Source organism: Harpia harpyja, chromosome 10 (assembly GCF_026419915.1).
Source record: "Harpia harpyja isolate bHarHar1 chromosome 10, bHarHar1 primary haplotype, whole genome shotgun sequence".
Taxonomy (NCBI): domain Eukaryota; kingdom Metazoa; phylum Chordata; class Aves; order Accipitriformes; family Accipitridae; genus Harpia; species Harpia harpyja.
Window position 1 is genome coordinate 40,357,871 of NC_068949.1, and position 11,325 is coordinate 40,369,195.

Below are 11,325 nucleotides of genomic sequence, written 5' to 3' on the forward strand. Positions count from 1 at the left end.
GTTGTTCTGAAGAGTAAGATATCTTACGTTCAGTATCAGTGTTAAACAGTAACTGTCCAAAATGCACAAGCATTAATAATAAACACAAAATATGAAGTCGTTTTAAGGTTTTATTTTGGGGGAGGATTAAAGTTGAAAATGGAGCCAATACGTTTGCTGTAGTGTCTAGAAGCAGAAGATTAAGAATCTGGTGTGCTTTTTCTTGTAACTGGAAAGAGGTTCCATTTATTTTCAGACCTTTGAGGTCACGAATGCCTTTGCAATAGAAGACATTAACTTGTTTATCCATGTTAAAGTTCTGTGATGTCTGTTCTTCTGATGTTTCTATTTTCTATAGAGAACTATTTCCCATATCTTGAGTAATCTAGAGTAACTTGTCTTCCTTCAGCTAATTTTTTTGAAGATTGACTCCTACATCCATAATTAATATATTACTGCTGCGTCCAGTGATATGATGTTTAACAATGAATTAGTGATTAATTGCTAACAATTAATTTAATCTGACAAATTAGCAGAATTGGTTCCTTTTTCAGATCATATAAAATGCAACAATTAAATGCTTGGCAAGTGTTCCCATTTTCTTTATCAAGCTCTGTTATTGAGAATGATTTTTTTTTTTTAAATTTTTTTAAATTTTGAACCTTATATTAATGTGTATGTCAAATTTCAGCTCAAAAAACTGGGTGTGATGCCACCAGAACAGCCTTTGCCAGTAAAATGCAATAGAATCTACCAGATAATATGGGCAAACAATGGAGATGCCATAAGCAGGCAGTATGCTGGCACAGCAGCCTTAAAGGTAAAGGGTGAAGAGTGTTACCTGTTGTGATGATTAGTATGTTACGTTACAGGTTTTATGTCTAATGGAGAACTCTTGTATATGTAACAAAGTTAGCCTAATATTCTGCATGTTTTTGTCTTGAAGAGATATGAGGCCTTTCAATAGAAGAATATTTTGTATCACACTTAGTGTGAATTGGAGAAGACTTGAGTGTCCAGGTGTCCTGTGGCAGTGCTGGCTGTATTTTAACTTCATTCTGTTAGTTTCATGTCTAGATACAAAGCACAGCTGACCTAAGAGTTTAAGATCTATATTAAGCATTGCTTTTAATTCAATTTAAACATGGCTATAGTACAGTTACAGTACTTAAAAAAAAAAAAAAAAAAAAAACAAAAAAACCCCCAAAAAACCAAAAAACTCTGAAGGACTGAAGATCAGGATATGTAGGTAGCAGGGTGATATTAATTCGTTGTCATGCAGTCTGTCTACCAAGATCAGAAATCAGGCATGAAACTCCTTACTGTTCACTCCTGCTGCTTTGAAAAGTCATAGAATTTGAGCTACTTTCTGTGTGTGTAGTCACTGGTGGAACAATTTTTTGTATTCCTGGTATTAGGCATTGGAAAAACCTTTACAGTGGAAATGCTTAACACTTAAATCTCTTTCTAAGTCTCTCTACTGAACTTTGATTAGTCTATTACATTAATATTTTTAAAAAAATTATAAGACCGAGCCTGACACACTTGTCTTGATTGCAAATATTTAACTTTAAATCTGAAGCACAGAACTCAATTTATAGATCTAAATTTTCAGCCATTCTGCTTCAAGGTTTCTGTACTCACAATTGAGGTTAATGGATTAAATTTATTTTGTTTGATACTTCAAGTGTGTTTCACTTTCAAATTAAGTGTTCTTCATAGTAGTTGGTGTGGCTTTTACAACTGCTCTGTGCCAATGCTCAGAGAGTCTCTGAAAATAGAGTCCTCTAATGAAGTGTAACTACCAAAACGGCTTTTTATTCAAATTCTAAGCCTTCTGTGGCCTAGAAACTTTCTTTTGTTTCTGAGCTTGTGAGGATATGTACTATTTTCTTTCAGTATGTTATGCTTGTCTTGTTTTGGTAGCAGAAGCAGAGAAGATGAAAACCATTTTTCAGTAAGCTCCAGTCTTCCCCGTTATTCCAGTAGCATTCCTTTTACATTAAAGGCCAAAGAATAAGGTGGTGGGGTTTTTTTTTGAGGTATTCAAGCATCCCGGTGACTGATGTCTTGAAAGTTCTGCTTTATTAGCTGGCATGTATGTCCAGATTACTGCTTTCCATTAGGACTTCATATACAGTCATGTCTGTCAAAAGCATAAGATTCCCTGCAGAGTTAATGCCATGAGAAGTAGATGCTCTTTGAAAATCAGTATTTTCAACTGCTATATGAAATAGTTACTTGAACATAATTTCTGAGTTGTCATCTATTCAGTTCTAAATTTCAGAATGCCAAAGCTTTTGAGCTGAGATTGCTATGTCAAAGTTGCATATGTGTGTGATTCACGTGTTCTTTGTAACAGGGTGACTTCACAAGGACTGGTGAAAGAAAGTTGGCAGGGGTAATGAAGGATGGAGTTAATTCTGCAAACAGATACTACTTGAACCGTTTCAGGGATGCTTATAGGCAAGCAGTCATAGGTAAGAATACAATTTCAACTAAGCTGAACTATGGTATTTAGAAAAGTATATTAAAATCATCTTGGCTTTATCCTTCTGATGGATTTTTTTTTTTTCTGAGGCCTAAAAGGACCTTGAGTGCATATAATGTTCATGTATATGTAGTAGACACCATGTGCAACAGTCATTCTCCATTCGGAAACTAAACAACACTCAATTCAGAAGGATTACATGCAGTGTAACTAATTGTGGAATTTGCTTCTAACTTCATTTCAGCATTAACTGTCTTGTAAGATCTGTTTTTTTAGACAAAGTTAAATTTGTGTAGCAAGTGTTTCTTAAAATGGTGAGTTAACTCTTGCTTTTCACTGAGAGAAAATAGTGTTATACCTACTGAGTTTTCAGTTTCAGGCAATGTTCTATCCAGAAAGTTTTTCAAGAGTATATTCAAATATGAAACATTTGGAAGGAATTTACAAAGTAATCAACAGACTATTGCTGTGTATCACTTTTAACTGTTGGTTTCTTGTCTGGTGTCTTGTGGATTTTTATTTAGATTTGATGCAGGGTATCCCTGTAACAGAGGATCTTTACTCCATATTTACAAAAGAGAAAGAGCATGAAGCTCTGCACAAGGAGAACCTGAGGAGCCATCAGGAATTGATCAGCCAGCTGTTGCAGAGCTACATGAAACTGCTCTTACCAGATGATGAAAAATTCCATGGAGGATGGGCACTTATTGACTGTGATCCAAGGTTTGCTGAATAGTCATAATTGATCAGCTGCTACTATGACACATCTGTTAATTACTACTGATGTTAAATGATTTTGATAGCTAATGTGTTAACAGAATACAAGTGGGCAGTTTTGTAGAATGACAAGAGTCCCTGAAGGGATTGAACACTTGTAATTGTAAAAGAAAAGGTCCTCTAAACATGTGCTTTTCCCAAAGTTCCATAAAAATGGTGCATGCTGGAGTTACCTTGGAGACATCACCTGGAATTGCATGCATTCAGTTAATATTGCCAAAATGTGCTAGGTGCCATGAAGAGAACTTCTAACCACCCTTAGTTCTAGAAGGGGCTGTTTGAGGAACTGTTGTTCCTTATTGCTTTATAGGGAAAGTGTAATTTGACTTCAAAGCCATATCTGATCAGATTAAATTCTTGTATAATGAGTCAGTAGTAGGAAAGCCTAGATTTCTCTTCATGAAAGTAGTGAGCATAAATTCCAACTTTACTGATAAGACTCCTTATCAAGTTCAGAGTTCACTAACTTGTGAAAGAAAAATAGTGGTTACATCTTCTGCAGTTTAAACTTCAGCATCTAAAAATAGCAAAGCAGGATGTTATGATAGCTATTTAAAGCACCAACTCATCACCTTAACGGAGTCTGAGAGATTTTTCCATTTCTTGGTTAGTGTTTTTAATAGCTTGTGGGTTTTCTATTTATTTTTGGACCTGCTGCTGCCCTATTTGAGCTATCGGGTAACTCCAGGTTTGAGAGAGACAATGTTGCTTACATGGATCCACTTATTGTATGGTAAGTCTAATGACACATTGTGTTTTGGCTTGTGAAGTGTCTCACCTAACCTGTTTTTTCAGTGGCTGTGAAGAGGTAGCAGCATCACACAAGATAACATACCATAACTGAAACTTCCTGTTGTAATGTGCCTTCAGTTGTAGAAGAGTGTTCCTAAAATACACTGGGGATGGGTTACAGCTGTGCAAATAAAACCTTCTCCCCTGTATTCATTCTTCTTCTTCCTCTTCCTTAGTCTCATTGATGCCACTCATAAGGATGTGGATGTTCTGCTGTTACTTTCTAATTCTGCCTACTACGTGGCCTAGTAAGTTACCACTTTCTTTTACTATGTGTAGTTTATTTCTAGAAGCTTTGTTTTAGATCAGTAGGAAGCATTAAATTCTGATTCTTTCTTCTAGTTATGATGATGAAATCGACAAGGTGAATCAGTACCAAAGGTTAAGTCTTGAAGCTCTGGAAAAAATAGAAATAGGTAAGAATGTAGTCACCACATATCTATCTTGAATGCTCTTAACAATAGCTTGAGCACTTATCAAAGCATCCTACAAACACATTGAAATGGCAAGCCTCAATGTATTGCATATATCCTGTGTAGCCCACCATAGGTAGAAAAGTACTCTGGTTGATGAATGGGTGTGAGTTGAGTCTGTGTTCTCTCACAGTCCTGTTTTTTGCTACTGCTTGAAATGGAAACTTTGATCACTGGTAGGGTTCTAAAATTTTCTCTCTTTAAAAGTCTTAAAACCATGGATTCATCAAAACAAATGTCATTTATCCAATGGCAGTAACAATTTGATCAACTTCTATAATGAATCATAGGTTTGTGCATTCGATGCACTCTTTGATCCAAATACCATCAGCTGGTTCTGAATTGTACTTTAGATCTGTTTCATAGCTTTTTAAAACTCTTCTCAAGGTCTGATAAGAAACATGCTATTATGAATTCACCTTGTTACGCTGATTTTATTGACTAAAAAATGTAACATCTGCAGGCTAAATCCAGCATTTTCTGCTGAAAGTATTAAAGATGTGATATCTTTGACTTTACAGATGAGAAGTCTTCCAGTTGGAGAGAAGGGAGGGAAATTTTGTGGTCCCCAGTGTGTGGCCCCACCAACTGATAGAGTTTTATTCTCCATTATACAACACAGTGATTTCATTATCTTCTTACTGTAACTTTCACTGTGTCTGTGCAATTTCTAAGAGTTCAGTGGAAAAGTCTCTCTCACTTGTGTATTGTGGAGATCTGTAATACATCCTGATGTACAGAATATAGTTGAAACATCTTGACCAAATACTTTATAAAAACAAAAACCCCCACCCTGTATAATGATACAGATATGATGCAGTGCATTGAGGAGTTGAAGTACTTGGTCTAAATCTTGAAACTTACATTGCTTCCACTTGGTAAAAATATATTAGCTTTCCCTTTAATCCTTGCAGGAGCATACCCTGAAACACAGGATGTAATAGGTGTAGAATTTATTTTTTCTTCTATTTGAAAGGGTGATCTGTAATAAACAATTAGGCTGGGTTATACTAGACATATACAGGGAGTCTAATTGCTTTTTGTAAATAATCGATTGTTTAGTTATTGTGAAAAACTTGTCATTTAAAATGTCTATCCTACTCTAAAGAAAACGTGAAGCTTTTTATGCTGAAAAAGATTGTCAACACTTACATACGTTTAGGTACAGCCTCTGCAATATCTCTTTCAGTGTTTGTTTGAAGAAGTTTTCTAACCTCCTGGCTTATTTTCAGGGCCGGAGCCTACTCTCTTTGGCAAACCCAAGTTCTCTTGCATGAGGCTGCATTACAAATACAAAGAAATGAGTGGATATTTTCACACCCTTAGAGCTGTGGTACGCAACCCAGAAGAAGATGGAAAAGGTTTGCTTCATATGTAAAAGTTTTATACGTAAAAGTGTCTTCAGTATACCAGTGTGTCTCTAGGAAACACTTTTTCCATTGCTTTCAGAATAACTTCTGAAGGAGGATAAATTTTAATATAATCTAGGTGTGCAGGGTGGGGAACCAACAAAAAACCCCTGTATGTGGCTTCCTGTGTGAACACTAGGATGTTACAGTTTTAATGCAAGAAGAATAAGTTTCAGATATGGCTTTAAAGCAACATGTCTCCCTAGAATTGAGACATTTCCATGTCCAGATCTTTACCGCTCCAAAACAGGATAAAACAAACCTAAAATTAGCTCCTAAAGAGCAGAAGAAATTGATTTATTTAGTGAAATCAATGCCTAGAAATGTTCTTGCTTGTTGTTTAACTAAATTAAATGAACACTAATAAGGGAAAAATATCACTTCTTACCTGGAGCACTGAGTTTTGTCAACAAGGATTAAAATAAATATAATTGCTTCTCTTCCTTCCACAAATGATGAATTGTGGCAGTGATTCACTTACACCCACTATTTAGGGCTTAAGGAGAGTCTATTCTTGACGTTTACTTTGTAAGATTTAAATCAGAATTGCAGCTTGTTAGGGTGCAACTATTCTGTAGCATGAAAGAAAAAAAAACAACCAACAGAACTAAACAAACTTAATTACGTTAAAATTAGACTGATTTCTCTGTAGATTTTGGAATATGGGATTTTAAGGGTTTTTTTTAAGGATCTGACAGGCTGCTACTTGGATTTCAGACACGCTTCAGTGCATTGCAGAAATGCTGAGAATCACAAAGCAAGCAATGGGATTAGATGTGCCCATTATTGAGAAAAAGCTAGAGAGGTGAGTACTTAAATGATGTGAACCTTCTGTGTCCTACTTTTGCTCTCTTCTCAGTGGCTAAGAGTACATGGTAAGAGTCATACATGCAATGCCTAGAAGAAATGTCTGTATCTAGCTACTGTGCTAGGAGTTAATTTGTTTGTATGCTGCTTCCAGTAATAACTGTCTGCAGGTGCTTACCTAAAAGTATAAGCAAGAATACTATTTTATACATGTGTGCTTACAGGCAACATAGACTACCAAATGTAAATAATGTACTGCAGATCAGATGGTTCATGATTAGTTTGTCAAATTTAATTTTTCCTATCTGAACTTAATGCCTGCTTCTGTAGTAGGAGGGCAACCTGTGGAGTGTAAATCTGGTTTGGATTCCACTGCAGTTGGATGTTTAACAAACCCAGATAACGTTACAGGTCTTGTGTGAAGAAATGGCTGAAGTTAAACTTCTGAACTCCTATGTGTTAGAATGGCACAGAAATTGTCGTTTTGCAAGCCCATTAAGAGAAGGCATGTGAAAGCATAGTTGAGAATTAAAAGTACTTACTAGAATTTTTTAGATAGTTTTCTCTAGTAAGTCAATTGTCTATAATTAAACAGAAGTAACCTTTATCTACAAATATCAGTGAGGTGTTAACGGTGAGGAAATCATTTACAAAAGACAATGGAGTAGAAATAAGAGAGGATGGCTAGCTGAAGTTTAGCATGCTTTACCAGTTCAAGTGTGATCTATTGCATTATTATGGATCCTTCCAACTCAGACTGTATGAACTACTAGAAAACATGTGCAGCACAACTGTAAACTGTCAAATGAAAACTATTAGGGCATGTATTTAAAAAACTTTCTTCTGCATTTGACTATTGGGCTACTATTTCAGCTGCTTTTCCCAGCTGAGTAGAAAGCATAGCAAGAAAATCTTGCTCTTTACAGATTATGAAGACTGAATATTTGCTAAATCTGGCTACTGAGTACAGCATGCACAAAGGCAGGGTTACCAAATATAGAGAATTCAAATCCAGTTTCAGCTAAAACCAAAAATGCCTGCAGAAGCTTACTTTTCCCCTTGTTTGGCTACCATTCTGTATCAACCTTCCTTTGTTTTTGTTGTTTTGAATTTGGTTAGCTTATATGGGTACAATTACATAAGGAAAGGATAACTTAGTAACAAAAATGTCCATCTCTCTTATGGAAGTAGACTGGAAGCTGGTAACTGCTTGCTGTTTATAAATGAGACTGCATTGATTGTACACTAGAGATTTTTTCTTTTTTTCTTCCAGGAAGAGCAGTAAACCTCATGAAGACATCATTGGCATTCGGTCTCAGAACAGAGGGTCCCTGGCCCAAGGCAAGAATTACTTACTGAGCAAGTTCTCATCTCTCAATCAAAAAGTGAAACAAACCAAGTCCAATGTAAACATTAACAATCTTCGGAAGTTAGGCAGCTTTACCAAACCTGAAGTGAAAGTCAATTTTTTAAAACCAAATTTGAAAGTGAATCTTTGGAAATCAGATAGCAGCCTTGAAACTTTAGAGAATCCAGTGGTAGATACTAAAGTCCATACTGAATCTGATACAGAAGTATCAGATAATGACTCATTCCACTCTGATGACTTCCTGACCAATTCTAAATCCGATGAGGACACCCAGCTAACTGACTCTCTAGAGAACATAGGGCAGGCAGACTACGTGCTGCCTAGCTGTGGTATCATTGCCTCAGCTCCACGGCTGGGCAGTCGGTCCCAGTCTATAAGCAGCACTGACATGAATATTAGCATTCATGTTCCGTCTGAGATCCATGTCTCTCAGGCTAGCCGGTCTGACTGTGAAGACGTACCCATGCCTTCTGCTGACAGCGTGGAGTTGGAATTTGCTAAACCTATTGATGTGTATTGCCAGAGGTTTGTGCATGATGCTCAGAATAAGATGTCAGAGGTTTTGGAGGCTGAGGCTGGTTCTCAAGAGCCCCATCACATAATAAACCAAACCAGCAATAATGCATCTAAGAAGGCAGAAACCAAGGGTGAAGCCATCAGAGACATTCCTTCCAGGCCATCGAAGTTGGATGTACAGTCTTCTGAGCCAAATCCTCAGCTCTTAGCTGTAGGTGGGACTGACTTCACTAAATCTCATAAAAGCCCAGGATCTGTATCTGGTAACCTTGAGACTGGACTCCACATGACTCCTTCTCCAGCTGACAGTAGCAGCAGCAGAGCTGTATCTCCTTTTGCTAAAATTCGCAGTTCCATGGTCCAGGTTGCTAACATCACGCAAGCAGGATTGACTCAAGGGATTAATTTTGCTGTGGCAAAGGTCCAGAAGAGCCCTGCAGAACCAGAAGCTATAAATGAAATCAAACAAAAAGAACTGAAAGAAATGTTTACACAATGCCAGACACGAATAATTCAAATCTAGTTGCTAATTGAGGAAGTGTTCTTCTAGTTGTGGCTTTTAATACAATACTAAAAAAATGATGTCAGGACTCATTGTGGCATGAACTGCTACTGAATACTGGGATCAATAATATAGATAACTTGTTTACAGGAAGTGAGAGATGCAAATGAATTTGGTTCTGACCAAGCTTCAGAATTCCCTCAGGCAGCTGAGACAAAAGAACGGTAAACTGTATTTAAACAGGTAGCTTAGACACTGGGATTTAATAAGCATGCTGTCTAATGTGTTGCACAGTTATTTTTGGAGACTAATTTTGTAGCTCTTCTGACTTATGTAGAAAGTATTTATACTAAAAAGGTGATACTGTACTTCTATGACCTTACTTACCTTGCACTGCACCAGCAAAATAACTTACCAGTAAATTACATTTTATTTATTTTTGGACTGGTGTTTTTACTTGTTTCCATTGAAGTTTTAGATGCAGCTTTTTATGAATCGTGCCTCTACAATGGGAATTGATGCGGTTTTGTTGAATTTCATTATGTTAACCAGAAAGTAAGATTTCTTTTTGCTGTCCTTTTCTTTCCACACACCCTGGGACACTTTCAGTAAAGATAAAGCATATAGATCCAATCTGAAATATCCACAATCCTGCAGTGCAAACTTAGTTTGTAGATTATTTTTTTTCTCACTTGTTTTGAGGTGAGGGGAAATGGAGCAAATGTCTTCTAATTGTCTTGCCCATGCTAAAGCTAATTCCTTTTTTCTGAATTCCACACACTGGCAATTTGCTCTAATTTTTTTTGTCTGTGTAAAGCAAGACAAGCCAGATACCTGACCTTCACGCATTGTGTCCCTCTGTGCTATGACTTTTTAAAAACTATATTCTAACTGTCCAGATGCAAATAACTTCTAAAACAGAAGGTAAGTGTACTGTTTCATAAAATCAGTGTTGCATTAGAGCATTGTTGTCAGTATCTAATCAAAACCAAATTCATTACCAACTCGAGCTTTGCATACTTGCAGGATAAGGCTAAGCATTGGATAACAACCCCCCCTTATCTATGTGTGTCAAAAGATTAAATCTATCTAAATTACTCTTCCCAGAAATGCCTTGCCATGCCATTCTAGTGTAGGACATATCCAAAAGCTACTGTAAAGCAGGATCTTACTATGCTGTGGTTTGTAACTATAACCACCATTATAGACCCAGTGCCTCTGTGTTCTAGTCCGTGTACTGTAGGTAGGCTGCACGTGGTGTTCCAAGAAAATAGTGTCATATGGGTAGGGTAGTATGGTGTCTTAGGACTTCCAGTGTGTCTGAAATAAATGATTATCATCTACCCCTGATGGTCTGAAACTTTGATAAACAAATTTTGATTTATTTATTTGTTTTATTAAAGTGATGTGGGTTTGGGTTTTTTGAGTGTCTATACTTGTGGCTATATTTAAAATTGAACTACTACTGTATTTTAATGTGAGCAATATACATGAGATATTTTAATAAAAAAAGTGGAATCGGAAGACTGTTTTTGGCATGTGATGTTAAGGGACATGGTACTCCAGGGCTGTGGGGTTTTAAGTTTCAAAGATGGGTGGGGTGTCTTGACTTTCTCTGGTTTAAGAGTCACAGAATGGTTGAAGTCGGAAGGGACTGCTGCAGGTCACCTAGTCCAACCCCCCTGCTCAAGCAGGGCCACCTGGGGCTAGTTCTCCAATATCTATGAAATAGCAGAGAGAGATAGTCTCAAATAATCCATGGCAATATGCATAAAGCCATCCTCTACGCAGCACTGAAAGACAATCTTGCAAACCAACTATCCTTTCCAGCCAGGCTGCCTTTTGAAGAGAGACTTCATTTCCTTCCTGTATTTGTTCAGTTGCTTCACTTCCTATTAATGTAGCACAAGTCAGATGAAACCATGAATATTCACTTTAGTGTTCAAAAATAGAAATAAGCTATAAGTGATTTGAAAGGGTGTCACACTTGGCTCAAGTTTAAGATACAGGAAAATTGTTTATCATAAAAACACTCAAATTATTATTAGTGTGCAGAGATAAAAAGGACAGTTTCAGATCTGCTGTTGCAGCAAAAAACAATGACTGACATGCTTAGAACAGGAAAAATCCACTAAAAAAGGGGGTTCCTGTTCACACCAACTCAATTATGGGAAAGCACTAAGTAAAGGTGGTTATCAGCTTAATGTAAA

General features: G+C 36.8%; 1 protein-coding gene across 3 annotated transcripts in view; it reads left to right on the forward strand.

The window, feature by feature from the left end:
- The window catches only part of INPP5F (inositol polyphosphate-5-phosphatase F), a 48,677-nt gene extending 38,042 nt beyond the window's left edge, over positions 1-10,635 (forward strand). For all 3 annotated transcript variants that reach the window (XM_052799310.1, XM_052799311.1, XM_052799312.1), the window contains 8 exons: positions 671-799; positions 2,342-2,459; positions 2,995-3,193; positions 4,216-4,287; positions 4,382-4,455; positions 5,745-5,873; positions 6,639-6,726; positions 8,002-10,635. In XM_052799310.1, coding sequence (XP_052655270.1) covers positions 671-799; positions 2,342-2,459; positions 2,995-3,193; positions 4,216-4,287; positions 4,382-4,455; positions 5,745-5,873; positions 6,639-6,726; positions 8,002-9,136 — 1,944 coding nt within the window. In that variant the 3' untranslated portion in view covers positions 9,137-10,635. The remainder of the gene's footprint in view (positions 1-670; positions 800-2,341; positions 2,460-2,994; positions 3,194-4,215; positions 4,288-4,381; positions 4,456-5,744; positions 5,874-6,638; positions 6,727-8,001) is intronic.
- Positions 10,636-11,325: the final 690 nt, after the last annotated feature.